This window comes from Anastrepha ludens, chromosome 5 (genome assembly GCF_028408465.1).
Source record: "Anastrepha ludens isolate Willacy chromosome 5, idAnaLude1.1, whole genome shotgun sequence".
In the NCBI taxonomy this organism is placed as follows: Eukaryota; Metazoa; Arthropoda; class Insecta; order Diptera; family Tephritidae; genus Anastrepha; species Anastrepha ludens.
Window position 1 is genome coordinate 32469146 of NC_071501.1, and position 25945 is coordinate 32495090.

The 25945-nt window shown below is 35.6% G+C and overlaps 1 protein-coding gene across 1 annotated transcript in view; it reads left to right on the top strand.

Moving 5' to 3' along the window:
- LOC128864581 (glutamate receptor ionotropic, kainate 1) overlaps positions 1–25945 on the top strand; it is a 32805-nt gene that overhangs the window by 804 nt on the left and 6056 nt on the right. The window contains exons 3-6 of the mRNA XM_054104325.1: positions 3327–3389; positions 16610–16813; positions 16970–17181; positions 17244–17402. Of these exons, the coding sequence (XP_053960300.1) occupies positions 3327–3389; positions 16610–16813; positions 16970–17181; positions 17244–17402 (638 nt within the window). The remainder of the gene's footprint in view (positions 1–3326; positions 3390–16609; positions 16814–16969; positions 17182–17243; positions 17403–25945) is intronic.

The following is a 25945-nucleotide window of genomic DNA, read 5'->3' on the forward strand; positions in this document are numbered from 1 at the left end:
AGCCTTTCTCAAAATGCTTTTGTGAGACGGTGCACTGCCCTGATGAAAAAAAATTTTTGTTTCTTTTGCAAACTGGGTATTTTTTCAAGAATTGTTTCCTTCAACTGGTCTAAAAGGTTCCATTAATATTCAGTATTTATTGTTTTACTAGTTTGCAAGTAATCCACAAAAAAAATTCCTTTCGCATCCCAATAAATTGACCTTCTTGGTCGATTTCTGGTCTCGAACTCGTTTCGGAGCCGAAGAATCAGGTACACACCACTCTTTGGCCTCTTGTTTTGATTTAAAATAATGGTGAGAGATCCAAGTCCCTTCGTAGTGATAAATCGACGTACAAAATCCACTTTATTTTTTCCATTGTTAGCGAATGCAGCACCCATTGCGCACACATCTTTCTGGAACACAATACTCAGTCAAAATATTGCTTACACTACGCAGTGAGGTGCTTAGGGCTTCTACTAAATCTCTATCAGTCCCTTGACGATTTTCCAATATGATACCCTGTATTTTTTCTACGATTTCAAATCCCATAAAAATGAGACTGTTAAAATTAAGCTACCATACTCTTTGAGAAAAGTGAAATTGAAAGAGCCATTGGACATTTCAAATAAAAGCTTTTTTAAAATATTAAAAAAAAAAAATATACCTTTATATGTATATACGAGGGTCGTTTGAAAAGGACGTGCAAAGTCAAGGAGATGGCACTACTGGCGCGTATCGAGGTTATGTTTAGTGAGTAGCATCTCTTGGAAGAACACACATGAAGTTTCAGCCAGATCGGTACATTTCTTTGTGTTTAAAAAAAAATTGACGAAAAAGAATTTCGAGTGCGGAATTTCGGCTCCAACTCGTTTCAACTCTCCCCTATTCTCCAGACTTGGCTTTCTCGGATCCCTTGGACGACTATTTGCTCCCCAATTTGAAGATAAATCCTATTATGCGGAAGGGATCAACAAACTAGGACAGCGAAGTGTATAAGTCTACGACGAACTGTATATGCCTAAAATGAGACTATGTTGAAATATAAAAAAGGTTTATATAAATAAGTAAATAGTCGGTGTGTACACTTCTATTTGGTATTTGGCCAAATTACTCCTCCTATTTGTGGTGTGCGTCTTGATATTTTTCCACAAACGCAATAAAAAAAGGTTTATCCCCGATAATATTCCGCATTTAACTTGACGGCAGTCTCCATGAAAACGATTGGAGAGCGTCCATCTGCGGTTACAGCGGCCCAAACCTTTACCTGTGGTGGGTGCTCTCTCCTGGTGGCCAATCGATGACTCAAATTCTCGTATAAACGGTTGGTTAAATAAACCCTATCCTTTTGGGAGTTTACGAATTGCTCAATTTTGTAAAATTTTCTCGTCAGAAAAGGCAATGCTCGGAAATTTACCGCTTACGGCCAAGCGAAGCAACTCCTTCGCTCTCTCAAGTCTGACTTGTTGCTGCTTTGGTGTGAGATCATGCGACTTTTGGAACTTGTAAGGCTTGACTTTAAGATCATTTTTCAGTATGCGGTGGATGCTACGGTCAGATATTTTCAGTTCTTTCGCCATTTGATTGGCTCCTCGTCGGGGATTTCGTTCAAGTCTCTTCTTCACTTTTTGAACCATTTCGCGTGACGTTGTAGCACTTTGATGACCCCCTCCATGACGTTTCGCGATGCTTCCAGTATCATTGTAACGAGTAATGGCGCGACAAACAAAAACTTTATTTACTTTAAGGTGCTCGAGCTCACGAAGAATCGCTGGTTGTGATTTTCCAGCCAAATATAATGCAATCACACTATTACGTTTGAAATCCATTACGAATTTTATTTTTTCGCGTTTACTCTCGGCAAAATGCTTCCGCGCGTTTGGAAACAATACTCTGGACTGTCATTTAGCCAACTAATAGACAGCAGATGCCTGTGCATCAGCTACGCGAGCGGTCTGAAGTTGGTTACACTTCAAGTGCCGGACCCTGTACATGTATACATGTGTGTTAATATATTTTTTATAACTAATCTATATATCAATAATCAATTACAATTGGTTTTGAAAACAAGTCATTAAACATTTACTCAGATTGAGCTATGGCTTTGACAGTTATGACTGGGTATGGCCTCTTCATTAAACCATGATCATGCCGTATTTTACAGTTTTGCAAATATACTCGGCTAGGTTGGTCAAACCGCCGAACTGCAGTTAATTGAACTTTCCATATTAATTTCTTTCGGCTTCTATTTCTGAGCTTAAATTGTTGAATATTGCACCCATTGAAATGATGCCAGTTTGAGTATCTGAAAAAGGTAAAGAGGTACACAACTCTCAAAATCCTCTACAACATTTGCCGCATCAAGTATTACAGTCCCGGATTTGTAAAAATACTTATTTTGGGTTATCGGGAAGACGGTATCTGAATTACGTCGGTAAGGGTGATTATGAAGGCCTTCTTTCACTACCCTACCTAAAACCATAATAGTGGCTGGAAACTTCGTGTGCATGACATAACTGGGACATAGCCTTCTGTCATTTCTGTGGTTTGTTTTTGGTCTTTGTAAACATTTTTTTGCCAGAAAAAAACCATAACATTACAGCCCTTTCAGGGCGTTGAATTTTGTTTAGAATGCGTTTTGATCAAATAACTCGCTGCTCTCGTGTTTGCTCCGACATAAACTGCCTTCTGTACAAAAAGCTGAATTTATACCGAAGATCTTCATGGACAACTCGGCGGGTGCGAGCCTCAGAAACATTAAGCTCCCTCGCAAGGGCACTCATTGATTTTGGAGTGTCCTCGTCACTTCTTGAATAAATTCTGCGTCAGAGCATTCTCTCGTTTTCTTTGCGTTTCCAACAGATTTTACCCCACCGCCCTATGTTTCCAATTCACGGCGAATCTTATGAACGAATGAACGGGCACACTTAAGAAAATTAGATATTTCTAAATCGGTGTGATTTTTACATATAGCGATTATAACTTCATGACTCTTCTGTTCTTGACTTAAGTTGAAGTTCTCCATCTCGTGTCTGAAAAAGAGCAAAAATAAAAATATTAGTTTCGGGAAGCTATAGTCACATGCCCTCAAATACTGTATGCACCCTGTATTCGTGCTTAGCCTGCTGTGACTTTTTTTGAAATTTAGTTCTGAATTTTGCACGCCGGGAATGCTAAGCCACGAGCCTCTATGTGCGGCGGCTGCATGTTGAAGTACTACAAGTATATTTACATTCATTCATTCATTCATTGATGATTATTTAAATTTATTTATTTACTTTTGGAGAAGATTTTTTGAGTGTGTTTTTTCTATTTATTTTATGTTTCTTTTTTGTATTATTTTATAGCATGCGATTTGATCGGCAATGGCGCTGCCGCTATATTTGGCCCAAGTTCAAAGGCTAGCAGTGGTAAGTGTTAATTTTGACAGATTCTTTTAGCGTAAACTTAAAATTAAAATAGAAAATATTTATGCGTGAGTATATATAAATGTATATATACATTTTTACTACTTAATTTTTGCGCATTTTCTCAACTCGTTTTTTATGTTTCTTTTTCGTCATAATTTTTTATTTCTAATTTTTATTTGTCCCAATTTTTATACTTTTTTAAGAATATTTAGTTTTTTTTACATATATTTTTGGTTTTGCTTTAGTTTTAAAATTTTTGCGAATAAAGGAAATAGGAAATAAGCAACAACTAGAAGTATTCACCTTTTACTTTAGCGTTTTCTTATTAGATGAAACTTAAGGGAGAGATACCTGTAAACGGCTATATTTTCCCTGATTTCCATTAAAATTATTTAAAATATAGAAGTGAATATATTTTTTTCAAAATTGGCATATAGTTTATTTATGCATCAAAATAATCTTATTTCTACATTTTTTTTTTATTATTTTAATCACTTAAAATGGCGGATGCACACCAATTCTTCCAAGAAGGTCGCAGCGGGGCTTCTCAATCGGCGGGCATTTTAGCATCGGCGTCGGTGACTTGAACCCAAAACACCCAACATTTTTTTATTTACTAATATCATAATTTCTAAATGAATTAAAAAAAATGGGAGAAAAAAATTCGCGGAATAAAATGCTTAAAAAAAAAATTAACTTTTAGGCGAATTTTCCTATTATTTTTGCTTCAAAAAAATTATTTTTTGGAAAAATTTTCGAATTGTAAATTCACGTAGAAAGTAATATCATAAAAAAGATGTGTGCAAAATTCCAGTTAGATCGGTCAATAACTTTTCGAGTTATCTTTTACGCCAATTCGAAAAATATAGTTTTGAGAAAAACGCGTTTAAAGTTTGAATACATAACTATACCTCTCCCAGCGCTTGAACGCAAAGAAAAGAGTCGTCACGGTTGACAATCTATAATATAAAAATACTTAAATTTACGTTCTAAAAATTTTTTTGACATATTCTTAAAGGATTATATTAACATTTAAAAAAAAAAAAAATTTGTTTTCGAAATTTGATAGGTATCCCCTGCAGATTCTACTTGCTTAATGCTTAGAAAATTAATCCTGAAAACAAAACGAAAATTGTGGCGGATGATGCAGAGAGTCTAACAGAATATAATTATTTTTTTTACTTTAATATTACTTTCAAGATGGAACTAACGGATAAATTACTAGGTTTGGTCATCAGCTATGGTGAAACACGAAATTGTGAGAGTAATGGTGCTCACACTCACCAACGTAAACGTACCTACTCCCGTACGCCCGTATCAGCTGCCACGATGAAAAAACAATCTACGATACTGCGGAACGGAACGGTGGTGAGAATTCATTTACATGAGGCTCTCATTAGTTTCACAGTGGCTGTTTTCAAGAATTACGTGGGCAGAACTGATTTGAAAATGCCTCCGATATGAAGTTGCTTCTCACTCTACATTGCCCTCATTGCATCAACGTGTGACTTTAATATATCTAACAAGGCTTGCAATTTTTATATTGGTTACTTCTGCCAAGTTATTCAGGGAATTTTTTCCTAAAATATTGCACTTTCTTCTACAAGTATCCAGAGCCATGCTCGTAGAAAGTATTCTATAGTCTTTTCTGTCGTTACAGCTTCTGCAATAGTCGTTATAGGGTGCTCCCAGACTACTGGCATACCTGTCAATCAGACAATGCCCTCTTAGGTCCCCGAGAAGATTTCTCATCGATTTTAAAGCTTTCAGGGCCGATTGGCTATCTAAATATATGTTTATAACTCTTGTGGTGAGGACACTTTTATTTAGGGCTAGCAGGCCTTCCCTGATAGCCAGAATTTCAGCTTGAAATACACTGAAGTGATCCGGTAACCGCAATGAGATGTTGGCATTCATTCATTCAGAATGAAGGCCTCCGCCTACTTGATCATTTAGTTTGGAATCATTAGTATAGATGCTGATTCCGCTTCTATTGTCCATTACCCCATTGTCTCAATCTTCTCTCGTTGGGAAAGTTATGGTAAAGGATGTGTTTACATGCAGCTTTACTGAGTTATAAAAGTCTGTCGTTTGATGTAAGAAGGGATATTCGTCTAGTATTCTTGCGTGACCCCTTCTATTAGTGGCTAAGTTCGAAGATTCTCTTAACCTAAGTACCGATTTCGCCGCCAGCTGTTTGCTGTAGGCACCAACCGGTAATAAGATCAACATGACATTCATCGCTGCCGTGGGCGTAGCCTTTACTGCCCCGCTTATGCAGAGACTAGCACCCGCGCTAACCACTTAAAAAGTTTTCGCCGAGCTCGACACACCGACGCCAAGTGAAGTCAAGTACTTCCTCACCTGAGCTTTCCAATGCAAAGCAGGCCTGCCTCCTCCTTTGCCCATATTGATTGTATATTCCCATGGCTGAATCGGGTCTTCTCGTGAGGAGGTCCTAGAGGCTATACGACAGGCTTTCCCCCAACTCCTTATGACTTATTTCACTATACATGTATCGTCAGAGGCATAATTGAGTAGCCTAACATTTGTATAAATACTTTCAAGCTTAGCTGGGGTAGATTAGTAGTTTTTCGGCTACATCTTCCAATGGAGATTTGATAGGATTACCACCCTTTGCGCTGTTCGTATTAACGATCTTCACAGTTTTTGTACACATGGGCGAGTACATACTTCCGATATAGCTGTATAGCTCTGCTTGTGGGGAAACATTAAGATGGACACTGAAAATAGAAGAAGGAGCTCGGGCAAATACTCAATAAAGGATGCAAGCACCAGTAATGGCCAGTCTAGCCTAGACGTCAGCAGCCTAATAAGGTTCCTAAATAACTGTTAAACAAGTTGGTAATGAGGATGTGGCAACAAAATGGTGCGGAAGCGCTAGTTGGATTCTGGATGAATCACCACTCTAACCAACCAACCTTATATGTACGTCTTTTTCCCAAATTTTTAGGAAAAGCGAATGAAAGATTGCGTAACGAACTCATCAGCAGAATCGTCCGACAATGTCGCCGCTTCTCAATACTAAGCACATGGCATCCCTGCTTAGCCAAAATAACCATAAACTAAGCACACTGATTTCCTTTATAACGAAGCACTGTCTAATAGACAGACATGTCGAGAAGATGGGCGCGCAGACCGCCGACTGTTTAGAAGAAAGCAGCTGTCTGAAAGAAATAAGAGGAAGAAACGATATCGCACTTTCTGCACCTCCGTCCTGCTCTATCTTGATGAAGCTTCACTACTTTAGATAGAATATTTTTTAAAAAGTTCGCAGATCTTAGCACTAAGGAAATCTGGGAACTTTTAACCTTTTTGAAAAGTCCACGTCGGTTTTAGGTAGATCAGGACACGCTCTCCATGCACCCATCAGATTGGGTTATGAGCCTCAGTGTGTCTCATATTGTATAGCTGCTATAACGTAACCTCGTAGATTAAATAATGAACTTCAAAAGGCAATCACGGAGATTTTTTTAATTGGCGGAGAAACCTCGCGGCAGTTTTTCCTGAACACTCTTTCAGGATGGGCGTGACAACTCAAGCAGTTTTTAACCGATTGAATAAAAAATTGGTACACATCTTCGTATATACATTCTATATATAGCAGGATTTTTCAGATTGGTTAATTTGAAAAAAGTTAATACATTTTTTTTTCATTTTTGTAAAAGTGTGGCAGCCCAATTGTATTTGCATAATTTCCATAATTCCTTATGCCCTACATTCGCAGTCTGAGTAAAGTAAGCTTATTGTTTACTTACTATCGGATTGTATACTTATACATACAAGGCGGCGCAAAATTAATCATCCGATTTCGTTTTTAAATACATTTATTTAGTAAAAAAATATTATTTTTAATGATGGAAATCTTTATTTTGCACTTCGGTGGCGCAAAAATAATCATCCAATTTTGTTTTAAAATAATTTTTTTTAATATAAAAAAAATACTGATTTGGAGTGATGGAAATCTTTAATTAATCACCCAATTTTATTTTTAAATAAATTTTTTTAAATAAAAAAAACTGATTTGGAGTGGTGAAAATCTCTAATTTGCCCATTTTTTTTAGTAAAAAAATATTATTGTGAATGATGGAAATCTTTAATTTGCCCTTTGGTGGTGCAAAATTAATCATAGATTTTTTTTTTTAATAAATTTTTTTCAAATATTAAGAAAATCTGATTCTGAGTGATGGAAATTTTTATTTCGACCTTTGGTGGCACAAAATTAATCATCCAAGTTTTTTTAATAATTTTTATACAAAATAATTTATTCAAAACAATTTTTTTTTAATAACTTTTTAACAAAAAAAAAGTTTGAGTTGCGGACATCTTTATTTTAACCTTTTTTTGACGCATTCCATTGTTTGTCTGTTTGCGTAGTGCAGCTGTCGCAAGTGTCAAAAATTATAAATCTTCCGACAGGGTGATTAATTTTGCGCCACCTTGCGTGTAACATAACCTAACACTATTTCACCAAAAAAAAGAAGAAGAAGAAATTTTGAAAGTTGATACTTAAACTTTATACTTCTGAATGTTAAAAAAAGTTAGCTATTAGCTAGCTGATAATTTTTCGTTACTCAAAACATAGTTTCCGCTTTTTTCAGCTTTCCTTTAGGTATTTAGTTCATTCACTCTATCACTGTATGTGGTTGTTTAGTAAAATCTGAAGAAAATCTCCTTATAGAACTTTTGTATCAATATTCTTGTTGCTTACTCTTTTTTCGTACTATTTAAGTACAAACAAATTCGTATATAAATAACATACAAAAAAAAAGAAAAACAAATTTACAAAATATTTTACTACCCATCGCAACTCATCATCACTCCAATCTAAAAATATTAAGTACGCACTTAATGACTCTGAAATAAACAAATTTTCCTAATTTTTTTCCTTCGAATTTTATGCGCTTTTTGTTTTAAAATAGTTATTGTTGTTTATACATGCAGTCTACATACATTTGCACAAATATATACAAATACACTCGCTGCATGGCATATAAACGCAAACCACCTTATTTTATGGCTCATATTTTCACGATTGCCTCGTTTGCTGAAATGTATTTATTTATTTATTCATGGAAAACATAAAAACATGAATATTCATTCAAAAGGCTCATTTGTGATTTTTTTATGATCGATGTTTGAGTTTATTGCTCCGTATCGAACATGGAAAACATATACATACCTACATGCATATGACCAAATGTACGTACAAGTTTGTATGTTAATGCTATATTGGGTTAGTCTGACCTATATGCATAGGGTGGCGCAAAATTAATCATCAAATTTGTTTTTGAATCACTTTTTCATTAAATAAAAAGAAAATTCCAGTGCATTTTTATTTATTTGGGTGACGTCATAGGGGCGTTATATAAGGATCACATCTTGCCAGGAGTCGATGGAGAACAGCTGTATTGGTTTAGATTCTCTCGCACTTCCTAGACACAGCAGCGCGTACTTTCTGTGGTACTTATTTCAGCTTCCTTTGACTGCCTCCAAAAGCATTCCAATTGGTATTATTGCAGCATCGATAATATGTTTTCCACGCAAAAGAATTTTGTGGAAAGGAATGGGCTGTGTTCATAGCACATTTTTTTAAATAATTACTATCAATTTCTTGCCCACATATAATGAATAATGGTTGGTTGTTGCTGTCGTTCGATATACCACATCGTTGCTGTCCATCATCAACTCGTAATCAAAATTTGTCTCTGAAATGCTCTTAAATTCTAAAGCTAAAACTTACAGTGTATGTCAGAAGAAAAAAACCGGGTTTGTCCTTGTAACTTCAAGATATATTTCGTTCTGCTTTTTGCTGCGTAATAGTACCACTCACGAGCTACCACGCCAGTGCTAACTCAGGTTAGTGTCGTTCGAAACTTCCTTGTAAACGCAACCAAACAAAAATCGGTGAGAAGTACGCGAAGCGTTTTGAGACGGTATTTTTATGCACGCATTCGAAAGGGCCGAAATTATCTTACACCGCGGCTGCAAAAGTAATTAAAAAATCAAAAAAGTTTGTTGTGATGTGGAATCAGACGTATAAGATGTAAAAAAAATGTTGATGACTTTTACGAGCGCGGCTTGAAGTGATGACAAAAAAGCAGGATAAAGTGATCGGGACCCTTCTTTGTGTCTACGTTAAACACGATCAGTTCTTACTAAAAAGGGTACTTACGACTGAAGGAGGCGATCATATCCTACCGTCCCACATCATCAAAACCACTTCTCTCAAAAAAAAACTTCATAGAGAAACAAAAAAACAAGAAAATGGCGTCACGGTATTGGACTGGCCTTCCCAGTCCTCAGACGCCAACCCCATTGAAAATGTGTGGGGAACTATGAAAACGCATCTTGCCGAAGGCCAGTCCATGATTTAAGTAACTCGTGCATCAAGTTCGCAAAATTTAGTCATGTTTGTCGACAAGCCACGCAGAAAAGCTGGTTCAAAACATGAAGAACATGCCAGGCTATACTCGACAACCATAAAGACTACACGGCTTATTGAGTAATTGCGACTCGTAGTCTGGTACATACTTTCATGTAAAAAAATTATAAACAGATATCTTTTATACTTCATGCAAAATCGCGGTTCCTTTTTTCTGACACAGACTGTAGATATACTAGGTTGGTCAATAAGTTTTACGGTTTGTTAAGAGATGGCCTACTAGCCTAAATGTTTTTGTTATGTTGGTACACTCTTTAAGGAATGTTGAAAGTGTATAAAGACCTTTCACCATCAATCAGTACTGTTGAAAGATGGGTTACTGAACTTGAACGTGGTTGTACAAGTCTTGAAGACGATCCACCCTAAGGACGTCCAAAAACAACAAATAAACCAGAAATCACAGAAAAAATACAGGGTATCTGTAGGAAATTCGTCGAGTGACTAAAGGACATTTGGTAGAAGCCCTAAGCATCTCATTGGGCAGTGTAAGCAATATTTTGACTGAAGTATTAAGTTTCAGTAAGCTGTGTGCTCAATGGGTGCCGCATTCACTAACAATGGAACAAAAACACATTCGAATGCGACGTTCTCAGCAACATTTAGAGCGTTTTTGAAAGTATGAAGTCGATTTTGTGCGTCGATTCATCACTATGGTTGAGACTTAAGTCTATCACAAAGATCCTAAATCAAAACAAGAGGCTAAAGAATGGTGTGTACCCGGTTCTTCGGCTCCGAAACGAGTTCGTGTTCAAAAATCAGCGGAGAAGATTTTGGTGTCAGTTTTTTTGGGATGCGAAAGCAATTTGATTCCTAGATTGCTCGCAAACTGGTAAAACAATAAATTCTGAATATTATTGTAACCTTTTAGACCAGCCAAAGGGAAAACTTCTTGAAAAAAGACCGAGTTTGCACAAGAAACAAACATTTTCTTTTCATCAGGACAATGCACCGTGTCACAAGATAATTTTGACAATGACTAAAATCCATGACTTCAAATTCGAACTGTTGCAGCATCCACCGTATTCAAGAGATTTGGCCCTAACGACTTCCATCTGTTTCCCGACCCATAAAATGCATGCCTGGAAAGCGTTTTTGATGAGGTCATAACAGCTGTGAAAGCATATTTTGCAGCCCTTCCGGATTCTCACTTCAGGGATGGAGTTCATAAATTGGAATTTCGTTGGAACAAGTGGATTGATGCTCAGGGAGACTATTCAGAATATTAAGGCGTATTTCAAACCATAAAATTGTGTTTTTCTTATCGAACCGCAAAACGTATTGAGCAAGCTAGTAAACGTCAATGCATTCGCATAACCCTATTAGAGAGTTTGACATAGTTTACCATAAATGAACTCAGATCATTGTGATGAGAGAGCCATATTAGTGTTGTTTACTGTGACTTTAAAAGTGCATGTCGAAAAAAAAGTGAAATTAAACTGTGAGCATTTTCGTGCGATTATTTTTCACAAACTTCGACGTTCACAAGACAAGAAAGCAGCAATGAACTAAAATTATTATACGACGAGCAAGCATCATCCTTTAACAGCATTAAAAGCTGGCTAAATGAATTTTCTCGGGAACGTTGTCCAAAATCAGTTGTTGTGCCAGAAAATATCGATGTTGTGCGCGAAAACATTGAATAAGATCGTCTTGTCCAATCCGTCGTGTCATTGATGATCACCTCATTAATAAGATTTTGCGTGATTAACTTGTAGTAAAAAAGTTATGTTCGCATTGGATTCTCCATCACTAAAAAAACACTCAGGAAACGCGACTGAACAAAGTGCTTTGAAAATTGATGCAAACGAATGCAAAAGTGTGTTGACCTTGGAGAAAATTTTGAAAAATAATAAAACCGTTTTCAAGCACCAGTGTTCGGTTTTGGGGGGAAAAAATCCATTATTTTCTCGGTAGATGGCTGTAACGTAAATTATCGATCAAACAATGTAAAGTTTATGTTCGTTGTCAAAGTGACAGTTCCACTAAAAAAAAATTCGTTTGCTGTTTTTTGTTTGTTCCATTCAGTTGTGAGTTACAGGGTGTTAACAATGGAGGTCCGCAAAGAGAAAATTCGGTACATTATTCAGTTTTTCTTTGGTAAAGAAGAAAACACAAGCCGCGTGTATGGTGTTTATTGCGCCAATACTGTAGCAGCTAATTAGGTGCAATTTTGGTTTCGTCGATTCCGTTTAGGCATTTTTGATGGTCCATTTTAAAGGTCCGAAAAAAATGCTAAAACGTTTTTTTTCGAATAATCGTAGTTTACACGATAACGACATCAATTTTGCGTCATACAATTTTTATTTCATCAAAATCGGTTCAGTAGGACTGTGTATATCTGTGTCCATTGTCCATGTGAAGACCATTTTCTTTGAAGGCTGACAACTTTTCGAACGAACCTTGTATGGCCAAAAATATATTTTTATTATTTCACAATGAATCAAAAAATAAAATACTGAAAACAAAAATAAAAAATCTTGTTTTCATTTCCATTTTACAAGCTTTTAAAGAAACACCCAAAAACAACATTTCCAAAGAGGCGAGGGCCTTAAAGAAAATGTCGATAAAATTACAGAAGTAATCTAAGTATGCCGGTCAACTTAGTAGTCGTAGAATAGTTCAGGAGCAAAATATCGACCATAAAACCATTTGCGCAAAATAAAAAATAAAAATAATGCATTTCTTTTTTTCAAACTAATATTTCATGCGAGGTATTTTCCACATCATCTGTTGTTGCGCACAGAGAAGAAATTGAAGAGAGTAGATCATTTAGATAATATTTTTTTGTGCTTAAGTTCACTTTAGACGCTTGTACTCATATGCCACTCGCAGTACTCTGTGCTTGGTTTTCTATTTTCTATTTGCTGTTTCTATTTTTATTTCCTATTTTATTATTTACTCTCTTTTCTATTTTCTTTTACTTGATGTTTGTTCCATTATTCTCTTTGCTTCTAAATAAGAAAATGCTTTGTTCGAATATTCGAAAATATTTCGTTTCGTGCTCAGTTCGGCAACGAACCATTCGCCGACGCTTGCGCTTTTCAATGAAGACTTTCGCTACACTTTCGCATATTCGCCGCTTTTATTTTGATCTGAAAATTCGTAATAGAAAGCTACACAAGTCATTGACATCTAGCGATTGTAAACACGCAAAATTCTACACACATACTTGCACGGATGTATTTTTACATTGTTTCCACAGACTGCTCTCGAGAGAGGCGAATGCTCTTTTTCGTGCTTCTCTCTTTTCATGATTTATTGCCTTGATTTGTATACTTTGTCTGATAGGTATGAGTGTTTTTATACCGGTGTATATAAGCGCATATTCACACATATATAATATGTATACATATGTATGTATGCAAAAGCGTAATTTAGTGCACGATTTTTGTATTTCATGCCGTTGTGCAGCATTGGAGGATCCCCTTAGTCAGTTTGAAGTCAGCTTTTGAAGTAATATAAACTTCTGTTTTATAGAGAATAAAATAGGTGGGCGATATTTTGACCACTTTTGACTACTTTGCTTTATTTATTTAGCGTTTATTATTTTTTTTTATAAAAGTCAAGCTCATTAGGGAACAAAAACCATATAAATAATTTTTCCCAAACGTTGTGAAAAAATTATAAAAATTCTGCAAATTTGTATAAGAATTTCAAACTTTCTAATCCGAAGTTTTAAAATAATTTTTGGTACACAATTTTAAAGCCCATTGAATTTTATTAAATAAAGTCCAAGTTGCAAGTGGGTACAAAATACCCTTGATTTTTGAAAATTTTTCTTGCTAGCAATGTCAAGCACGGTTTTCCATACAAAGTACGTTCAAGTTCTGAATATTCATTTATTAAAAAAAAAAATTTTAACAGGTATATTTCTTACAACAAGAAGAACCACATAATTGAAAGTTTCAAATTAAAAAAAAAAAATTAAAAAAATTTCCATCAAATATTTGAATAAATATCGAGTATTCGTTATATAGAAAAAAATGTTATGCCTTATCGTCAACAAAAAAGGAAGTTAAATTTGCACAACATTTTACCAGAGTTACGAAAACAGCTTAACTAGAATTTTTCTTAAATTCTGAATAAGAAGTATGAAATTTGAATAAACAATTTGAGATTTTAATCATCGTCATCATCAATCGTAATTTTGTACAAAGTTTGAAACTTCGAGTCATATGGTTTGCTATATTTTTCAACAAAAAAATAAAAATAAATAAATAATAAAAACTTTGCTCTGGTGCTATTATTGTGACCGCCACTGCACCTATAAAGTACGGTTACTCTTGAGCTTAGGTTAGTTAGGTTAGGTTTGGCAACCGCATCGTACAAAGGGACAGCGATGCCACTTAAACCACGAAATGGGTCCGTTGTGAGCCGCAGGAGCTGTGCTACATTTCCCCTTCCAGATTGAACCATCCTGAGCTTCGCACAAAGCGTAAAAGGTTTTTAATACCTAAGGTGTATAGATCATCTAGATCATCATACCTAAGGTGTAAATATCAGTTCCCGCTTGTGGCTAGAGCCGGGCATGTGCAAAAAAGGTGGTTAATTGTTTCCAACTCCTCCTGTTTCCTACAGCTACGACATACATAAATCATGCATGTAAACGTCTAATCTCTTTGCATGATTTCCTATGAGACAATGTCCTGTGAGACCCCTTACTAAGGTATTTGAAGGAATTTGAAGTCTACTCAGTTTTATAATACACTTGGACAGACGTAGATTTAGCCTTGGCCATATTTGATTAGTGCGTCCATAACAAGAAACTTGCAAGTTGCGAGAGTTACGCCCATTCAAATATTTATGTTTGGCATACAGGTACCTTCTCTTGAAAGTTGGTAAGTTTCCTAGTTCCAAAAGTTCTCTGATATTTCTCTGTGGCCTGGAACCCTGGATAATACGATACTGTTTAGCCATTTCATTCAGAGATTGGCGACAACGTAAGACAGTCCTTGATGTTATTTGGATTGCATCCAGGGTACGTAGGGCAGCTTGGCTGTCTGATAGAATGCAGATATCTGTTGATGATATTCTATTTATCTCTAACCATTTTAAGGCTTCTTGAATAACGTTTATTTCCGTTGTAAAAACACTAAAGTGATCCAGTAGTTTAAACGATTCACTAACACAAAGCTCCTCGTAATATAACCCTGATCCTACACCGGTACATATTTTAGATCCGTCCGTGTAGATCTTAACGTGTGTATTGGGTGATGGATCTTCTTTAAGCTACTCCAGTATAGAAGAGATTTTCACTGAGAAATCCTTTCGAAACTGAGTCTACAGTTTCAAGCCGACTCCGAACGGCAGATATTTTTATGAGGAGCTTTTTCATTGCAGAAATATACTCGGAGGTTTGCCATTGCCTGCCGAGGGGCGACCGGTATTAGAAAATGTTTTTCTCGAAGCAGAGAATGGGAGGGTGATAATCACAATGACTGGGTATATCCGTATAGGAGATGGTTGAATGCCCATGTGTGATAGTCTACCATTGTGAGCTCGCTCTGAGCCTTAAAGCGGAGCCCACCGCTGCATAGCATACCACCAGACAATATTTCCATATAGAAGAATGGGTCTGACAACTGCAGTGTAAAGCCAGTGAGCAACCTTAGGTTTAATTCCCCTAAAGCTCTCTTACAGGCACAAAAAGCTAGGCTCGCTTTCCTAACTCTTTCTAAGATGTTCGACTTTCAAGTCAATTTCCTATCTATGGTTAGTTCCAAGTACTTGGTTTCATCCGAAATCACAAGAACTTACCTCTTAAGAATAATTGGATTTCACTGAGGGATTCTATGTTTCCTAGCAAACAATATGAGTTGTGTTTTGCCTGGGTTGAATCCTAGACCACACTTTTCTGCCCACCTAGAAAGTATATCTAGGGTATTTTGCATTAAGACTCTTAATGCAGATACAAATTTACAACCCACCGATCCTAAATAGTATTAACGCTTCAATGATTCTGCTATTTAATTAACATTTTGCCAATGAAGTCTACCAAGCCCTATACTACCCAAGATCAGTGAGTTTTGCAGTGATTGTCTCCACTTTAACATTGTCAAAGACTCCTTCAATATCAACAAAAGCAGCTAAAGTAAATTCCTGTTTGTGCAATGAACTCTCTACCGTGTAAATAAGGTTATGCAAAGCTGTCTCCATTGATTTCCCTTTTGTATAGGAATGCTGTGCCGTCGAGATAAGATTTTTATCTATAGTTAGGCTTAAGTGAAATTTGATTAACCTCTCCAAAGTTTGCAGTAGGAAAGAAGAAAAAGATATCGGACTTACGTCTTATAGGTGAGCATGTGAGTTTTTACCAGATTTTGGAATAAAACAATTTTGACTTGTCTCCACTTAAGAGGTATATGACCGTGAAAAAAGCAACCTGTGAAGGTTGTTAGTAGACAGTGTGTTAAATATCCAGCGACTTTCTGCAGTTCCACTGGATAAATACCATCTAGTTCCGGTGATTTAAAGGGTTTGAAACATTCAATCGCTCACAAGAGTCGGTCCTCAGTTATAACGTCTATTCTGACTCCACCGCAATGTTCTGTATCTTCTATGACATACCTAGTAATGTCTGAGTAGCCTGGAAAACGAGTGTTAAGTAAAAGTTCTAAAAACTCCTACTAGTTGTAGTGAATGTACCATCACTTAGTCCTTTTGTGTTTAGTTACTTCTTTGTTTATTTTCCTTTAGGTTTCCGTGAAAATAAATTTTTTTTAATTTTTTTTATTTATCATACTCCATTTTCCAGATATTGTCGACGTTATTTGTAATGCCACCGGTATCCCACATTTACAGTTCGATTGGCATGTACAGGAAACCGAACACCACAGACGCAATCATCAGTTGACTGTGAATGTGGCACCTACGGAGCAAATGCTTTCAGTCGCTATTTTGGATATTATGAAGAACCTGAATTGGAAATCTTTTTCGATCGTCTACGAGAACAGTCGAAGTGAGTAGGAAAAGTTCGTTTAGTGTATGTAGGTTTTAAACGCCTCCTGATCGACTCCCTATATGCTTTCATAAGACGATGTCTTTTATAATTCTCATTAAAACTTCATTTCGTTCTTTAAAGATTTAAATTTACTAAAAAAATTATCACTTTCAGGTTTGACTCGCATGCAACTTTTATTCGGCTGGCGGCAACTTCATAAAAGTGGCATAAAACTATGGAAATTCGAACGTGGCGATGATTATCGCATACTTTGGAAATTCATCAACAATGCGCGTGAAAAGTATGTGATATTAGATTGCCCCGCCGACATGCTCACCGAAGTGATCAATGCGTCCATATACTATAATATGACGGGACAATTTAATGTGAGTTTTCAATATAATTTTTTGCTTCTTATTTATATTTAAAATATTTCTTACTCTTCCAGCAATGGTTTCTCACGAGTCTGGATACTCATGCAACCAATTTACGCTCTCTATACTCTCCCACATTTCTTGCCGTCATGGTTGCCATGCGTATGCGTCCTTATAAGCCACCTCCAGTGCACGATGAAGCGGACTTTTTCGATAAAGAACAGTTCGAACAGGTAGGAAATATTTTGCAATTCGTTATTTTGTCTGAATGACAACCGCGAGGAAAATATTTTGCAATGGACCGTTTTTTTATTTCACTGTGCACGGATTGTGAACTCTTTTTGGGTGAACAAGTACCTTTATCTTGAAAACTGGAGCGAATCGGGCAAAACGGGGGACTTCATTGAATTAAGAAGGTTCCAAATAAGTAAGATTAACTAAGAAAACCATTGCCAAAATTTTGAACTCACACAGTGTTTCCATTGAATTCAACTAAAACATAGTTATCAACAGTAGCCTTGCCCAGAAATATCTTTCAATTCCACATAATGTTGAGTAGAGGTCAGAGGTTCGCTCCTAACAATAGCACGCAAGGTCGCATTCTGCGATTAGTTAGCGGTTAGTCTGATTATATTTTTATTGTCCATTTTACTAACCGTTGAAGGTGGTTTGATGCAGTGTTAAGTCCTTAAATGGACCCAACCCTCGGAAAAAAGTGCCGAAGCATACAAAATTCTGTTGCCTCTGGATTATTCATTACCTGACCATTTCGGGCAATGTCATCGGCCACTTCGTTGCTATGGAAGTCACGGTAAACCGACATCCAACTCAGGGTAAAGCTACCATATAAAATCTAATTAAATTCTTGAGATATTTCGTGCTCTTCAAGGCTCGAAGTAACAATTACGAAGCCAACATACTTTGCAGCTTGGCTGTCAGAACAGAAAAGGAGTATAGCTCCGGCTCGTATCGGAGCTTAGTTTTCATAGAATTTCGCTGTAAGACACATGCTGGATCTATTAATCGGTTGAACCTCTCGATATGTAGGCTCGGTGGAAAGACTCAATTTCTTTTGGAGCCGTTTGTGAAGATAGAAGCTCCCAAGCGTTCGGTACAAAATTTGAAATTTCTTGCATTCCGTTCAATTGGGAAATATAGTATTCAAGTTTTTAAAAAAGTTTTTGGACAAATTTTAGAAATGCCTGAGAACTCTAGGGTTGTTAGAGGAGTTTAGAATGAGGCTATCTGCATACACACTCTTTCTAAAGGCCAAGCGTTTGACCGATTCTATGTCAAGTAATTCAAGTGTTTTGGACTTTATCGTCGATTTTTCTGAAAATTTATTTATTTTTCGGTTTGGGTATAATGAGAAGTGAGCTTAAAAAATTAAAAAAAAGTGGAGATTTTTTGGATATGAATGTTGAAAATTTTGGTATATAATTTTTTTAAGTGAAATACAGTAGAGCGCCGATTAACCGAAACAATTGGTGCAGAGGGTGTTCGGATAATCGAATTTTTCGGATAAACGGACATTTGCGAAATTCCAGTTCTTTGCTGAGGGTAGGGTAATAAAACATGTCATTGGATTAGGAATACATATTATGTATGCAATGCTTTTTAATGATACACTAGAGTACAGTACATATTATGAATAGTCACATACACATTAAAGTAGGGATTGCACATACGGTACATAAATACATATGTCTAAAGATTTTTTTCGAAATTTGAAACTTTATTGACGTAAAATGGTTACAAATTTAATATTCAAAATATTGTCCATCGCTTACTACTACTTTTTCCCATCTTTCTGGCAATTCACGGATTCCCTTTGTGAAAAATTCGGTCGGTTTTGCCGCAATCCACGAATCGATCCATTTTTTGACTTCATCGTAATTACGGAAGTGCTGGTCAGCCAGGCCATGTTGCATCGATCGGAAGAGATAGTAATCGGATGGCGCAAGGTCTGGACTATACGGCGGGTGGGGTAGGACATCCCATTTGAGCGTTTCTAAGTATGTTTTGACCACTTGTGCAACATGTGGCCGAGCATTGTCATGTTGCAAAATAACTTTGTCGTGTCTATCGGCGTATTGCGGCCGTTTTTCTCGCAGTGCTCGGCTCAAACGCATCAATTGTCGTCGGTAGACATCCTCCGTAATCGTTTCATTCGGTTTCAGTAGCTCATAATACACAACACCCAGCTGGTCCCACCAGATACACAGCATAACCTTCAGGCCATGAATATTCTGCGCCGACGTCGATGTTGAAGCATGGCCAGGGTATCCATACGTTGCCCGACGTTTTGGATTGTCGTAATGGACCCACTTTTCATCGCCAGTCACAATTCGATGCAAAAAACCCTTTCTTTTGTGCCGTTGAAGCAGTTGTTCGCATGCCATAAAACGGCGTTCAACGTCTCTTGGCTTCAATTCATACGGCACCCAATGGCCTACCTTTCGGATCATTCCCATGGCTTTTAAACGTTTGGAAATGGTTGATTGATCAACTCCCAAAGTTTTTGCAACCTCTTCTTGCGTTTGAGCCGGATCTTGATCGAGCAATTCCTCCAATTCGGTATCCATGAACTTTGGCGGCGCACCCTCGCGTTCTTCGTCTTCCAAGCCAAAATCACCACTTTTAAAGCGTGCAAACCACTTCTGGCACGTTCGCTCAGATAGAGCATGCTCACCATAAACTTCCACCAAGATACGATGACTTTCGGCTGCTTTTTTCTTCATATTAAAATAATGAAGAAGAATTCCCCGCAAAAACACATTATTTGGCACGAAATTCGACATTTTCAAGTGTGGTAAAAATATTGTTGTTTACGCTTCAAATAAAAAACTTATACTGACGTTTGTGCCTTACGACAGTAGCTCTCCAATGAATGTTTGGAAATGTGGATCGATGGAATAATAATCAAGTTACGCCATCTGTTGTAAAACCGCACGAACTTATTCATAGTCCTATTAGTTAAGCGATTTAGATGTGATAATACATAGTACAAAACTAATCTAAAAAAAAGTCGAACATATTTGTACTAATTTCGTCTTCATCATCGTCATCTTCAGGAACTTGAACCTGTGCTATTATATCGGCGTCTGTCAACAATTCGTAGCCAGGATCATCCTCGTCAAATTCTAGCCATTCATGCACGTTTTCTTGGTCACATTCTTCAAATCCTGAAACCTCTTTCATCAACTCAATCATTTTTGAAACGAAATTTTCATTTGTTGGTTCTTCAGATGTAGGGCTAGCTTCGGATTCAACTGCTGGACAAAGCTTATTCGAGGATATCTTGAGAGTAGTCGCTTTGACATTCGCCCACGCTTCTGCTGCCATGTAAACAGCATCCTTCAAGTTAATACCTTTGTAGATTTCAAGAATTGTTTTATCTTCCTCTTGGCCGATTAGGACACTACGAAGCAACGCTTTTCTGTAGTAACGTTTGAAGGCATCGATCACCCCCTGGTCCATAGGTTGAAGGACTGAAGTAACTTTGGGTGGCAAGAAAATCACCTTAAATTTTCCATCTTCTCTCTCCAGTGAAAGGTTTGAGGGATGACTTGGAGCATTATCAATCACTAATAAAACATTTCCAGTGTCTCCAGTTTTTATCTGATGTTTTTTAACCTCTGGAATGAATACAGCGTCATACCACTCGATAAATACTTGAGTGTTCATCCAAGAGCTTTTTGGTTTTAGTAAATAAGCGGCAGTTTTTTTATTCCTTTGAAGCGTCTTGTATTCTTAGATTTTCCTATGATCAGAAAAGGTAGTCTATGTGTGCCCGTATTGTTTCCACATGCCATGGCTGTTATGCGCGATTTGCTTGCTTTGAATCCAGGCGCTGCCATTTCTTTTTTAGAGACAAGGGATTTGGTCGGCATTCTCTTCCAGTATAACCCAGTTTCGTCTGCATTGTAGACGTTACTGTCCTTATAACACTGCTTTACAAGCAAACTCTTAAAACTTTCTTTGAACTTTTCAGCAGCTTCAATGTCAGCTGGCAGCTTTTCCCCTTGAATATCTAGCTATCTAATTCTGTGCCTAAACTTGAATCTTTTGAGCCAACCAGTAGATGCTTTAAAATCATTGTTACCCTCAAGCTTTCTGTTCATTTCTAATGCCTTTTCGCAAATCAAACGACCATTTATTGGTTTACCTTGAGCACGTATCTGCATGAACCATGAGTAAACTGCAGTGCCCAGGTTTTGATTTTCTGCAATTTTCATTATTTTTCTATGCAAGCTTCCATCTTCACTGTCCAGCACGCAAGCAAACTTTGTGATAGATTCACTGTTTGTTTTAATGTCAGTTATCGTTGAATTCCCAACACTAAACTTTCGAGCTAAACTTGATCCACGTGTACCTTTTTTTAATCGTTCCAAAATTTTAAGTTTGTTTGAAAGACTAAGCACAACTCGTTTACGTTTCGGCATTGCTAGGAGTCACACAGCACAAAAAGAAACAGCACGGACCGTTAAAATAACACTGAAGTCAGTCAACGTCAATAGAGAAACAAACCGGCCGCTCGTGTTTTAATGATGGTGGTGTTATCGTGCCGCGTTCGTTTCGCGACGACGGTTATATAATATTTAGGAACTGCGATACTAATTTAAATTCATAAAGCGCGGGACAGAAAGCAAGTATGTACATACATATGTACAAAACAACGCTGTCAATACCTATGAATCATGTTCGAAATATAACATGCTATCGATGAAGACACGGAAAATGCCAAAATCATGATGTTCCCTTGCGTCGCTCTCTGAATTATTTCTATTAAACGTTTCTATTTCATTTCTACATACTTTTTTTATTATTTATATCCGAAAAACGCGTCATGTTTCCTTTCGGTTAACCGACATTTCGGATGACCGGCTTTCGGATAATCGACGCTCTACTGTAAGATAATAAAGATTTTTATAATTCTTTACTTAATTTTTTGGGGTGAAATATTTTTTTTTTAAATTTGCTTAAAAAGTTTGGAACAAATTTTATTTCTTAAGTTTATTTAATATTTTATTATTTAAAAAAACAATGTTCTTTTAATTTTTGGAGAAAATTTGTTCAAACTTTTTGGAAAATATTTAATTTTTTTAGTTTGTTCAAATTTTTATTTGAAATTTTATTCTTTTGAGATTTATTCATCGGTAAAATTTTTAAGATTTTTATAATTGTTTAGGATAAAAAGTTTTTTGAGAGAATTTGTTTTAATGTTTTTGAGAAAATTTCGTTGCTAAAAAAAAAAAAAAAAATTGGAAAACATTTAATTTTTTTAATTTATTTGAAAGTAGATTACGAGTAGTAGTACAGATTTTTTTTTAAATAACTTCGAGTATTTTTAAATTTTTAAAGTTTTGGGACTACAATTTTTTTTATTCATAATTTTTAGAGAAAATTTGATTCGCTCAAAATTTCAGTTTTGAAATTAATTAAAAATCTTGAGATTTATTCATCGTTGGAAAATTTAGTATAGATTTTTTTTAAATAAAATAACTTGGCGTCTTTTTTAAGATTTTTAAACATTTTTGTTTTTAATTTTTTTAGGACAAATAAGTTCTTTGTTGCTAAAAATTTTTGGAAACATTTTATTTTGTAAATTTATTTAAAATTTTATTATTATGCGAATTATTCGTCGTTGAAAAATTTAGTATAGAATTTTTTGAAGTGAAATAATTTCGAGTATTTTTAAGATTTTTTGGGATAAAAAGTGTTTTTGAGAAAATATTTTTTTGTTTTTTTTTTTAATTTTTGGAGAAAATTTTGTTGCCTAAAATGTTCGTTCAACATTCATGTTTTGTTTCAGTCCTTTTTTTCCTATTTTGGTCATTAATAGCTGAGGCTTTACTCAGAAATCTCTGAAAGTTTCACAGTGGGACTCTATAAACTAAAAAAAATAGCAAAAAATAAACTTCCCAAAAATGTAGACAAGAAAATACAATAAAAAATCGAAGTATAAAAATGTTAAAGAGGACCACAGATAGCCAAAAAACTTAAAATTATTAAATTATCTCCAATTTGTTTGCAATTAGCTTCTTCTTATATTAAAGCCGATAAATAAAAAACATTTCAAAAAATTTTTAGTGGGTTTTCCTAAACTTTCAAAAATAACGGGACAAAACTTCACAAAATTTTTGGAAGAATATTTTTTTGTTAAACATTTTTGTAAAGATTTAAGATTTTTATAAGTTTGTTTAGGAAAAAAAGTTTGTTAGTTATTTTTGTTAAAAGTTTTTGGAAAAATATTTTTTTTTATATTAATTTTTTGAAAAACATTTTTGTGTTCAAAATTGTTGGAAAAATTTTTATTTTTTAAGATTTTTATAAGTTTGTTTAGGAAGAAAAGGCTGTTTGAGAAAAGAGTTACTTTTGTTTAAAGTTTTTGGAAATTTTTTGTTTTTTAATTTTTGAAAAAAAACAAAAAACTTTTTTTTAAAAGTTTTATTATTTAAATTTTTTTGTTCACAATTTTGGTAAAATTTTTTTTTTAAGTTTTGGGGGAAAAAAATTTGTTATAAATTTTTTGAAAAAATTTTATTTTGTTCAAAATTTTTGGGAAACAATTTTCTTTGGTTTATCGGGAAAAACACTCTTCCTTATTCTAATCAATAATAACTGAGGATATGCTCAGTAATCTCTCAAACGTTTACAGTGAGATTCACAAAATTAAAAAAAATAACAAAAAACAAAAAAAAATGTGCATGGAATGGCTCGGTTTTTTTCGCTTCAGGGTACTCTGAGTTGCAGTTGCTTTAATAAACTAACCTGGCATGAGTTATATCACGGATAAAGTAGGCATCGCTTTACATGATTCTTTTGGAGTATTTTCTTATAGTCCGGGAGCCAGGGGTCATTTTCACCACATCATTTCATGCCGACTGATTTTAATACTGAAGGCAGACGCCATCCAATGGATGACGAAGCCAACCGTCAGCTGGTCCAGTAGCGGTTGGTACGTGCGTGGGATGCTGCGAAACGTGTCGAAAAAACATTTTTAACAACTCATTTAATACCGGCTGACATTTTTTTCATGTATTGTTGACATTTAGAAGAATAAAAAAAAATAGTCAGATGCGCCGTAGAGGAGGGAAAATACGTCAGCTGAACAGGCGAACTTGTAAAATAAATTAAAAAGCAAAACTACTTTATAAAATATATATAACACTAGCAAACCCGGCCCCCTTCGCTGGGCACACTAAAATAGAATAGATATGGTTTAGAACAGAAAATATATGATTTTCATATTATTTATTTCTTTATTCAAGCGCTTTGGCATAAACAATATTTTTTGTTTTTCTATTTTTTTTTTGAGTAAATATAAAATATAAATTGAAAATCAGGAAAAAAGAATACTGTTTTCAAATTTCAAATCAACGCATATGAATAAACAATCGTCTTTTTTCCTGATCATCCATGACTTTTTCGTTTCAATTTATATGTTTTATTAAGCATTGGAGCTTTTTTAACCATTATCCATTTATATTTTTCAAAACACAAACGAAAAAAAATGTTTTTTCCACGAACACATAATTTCATTCGGATTTCACATTAAATTCTCAAATTTCGTAAGAAATTATTCACTGTTCCAAAATCCACTCCAAAAAAATTCACAAACAATTTTTACATGTTGCACTTACGTTTTTTCCTTATGGCATCCAAATCAGAAAGAAATATAGACACATTGTAACTCACACTGTCAATTTGACAGTTCAGTTCCGCCCCAAGCGTTAAAAGAGTAAGCGACATTATGGCTGGTTCAAAAGAACGCTGTACCCGTTGCCAGTGCTCCGAATTACAACCAAACTTTACGAAACCCATTTTCAATACTTACTTAACAATGTGCGTAAGTTTGGTTTAATTCGGTGCAAAGACACGGCGGGTCCACGTTTTGGCATATATTTCCAGACCCTAGTTATCAATAGGTATGAAAATTACCCCGTATTAAAGCACTTATCAACAGCTTTCATTTGATACCCATATTGTACATACACAACCAAAGGTTACCCGGGTCCACGTTTTGACCTATATCTCGAGACCCCAGTCACGGAGCGGCATGAAAAATACTTTGTACTAAAGCATTCACCAACAGCTTCAATTTGATATCCATATTGTACAAACACATTCTAGGGTCCACGTTTTGGTCTATATCTCGAGACCCTAGTCACGGAGCGGCATGAAAAATACTCTGGACTAAAGCATTCACCAACAGCTTCAATTTGATACCCATATTGTACATACACATCCTAAGGTTACCCGGGTCCACGTTTTGACCTATATCTCGAGCCCTATTTCCAAAATAAAATATAATCTATGTTACTCGTGGATGATGTAGCTTTCGAATGGTGAAAGAATTTTTAAAATCGGTCCAGTAGTTTTTGAGCCTATTCATTACAACCAAACAAACAAACAAACAAAGCTTTCCTCTTTATAATATTAGTATAGACTTATAAACTAAAGCACTACCTACTAATAAGGTCTACGGCTCTTGATATATCCAACACTTTTTATTCCTTCATTCTATCAGGTCAATCCATAAGTTCGTGCGTTTTTTAAAGGTGGTTTTAAAATTAATAAAAAAAGATGTTTAAAGTCCTTGTTTGTCCTTGGAGCCAAAATACGCTTTGATATCCCTTTTTATAGCTTCTTTTGAGGAGTAGTTCTTGATACTCATATGGGATTGAAGTCCACGGAAAAGGTGATAATCACAAGGTGCAATATCCGGGGAGTATGGTGGATGAGGCATTAGCTCCCATCCGAGCTCGTTCAG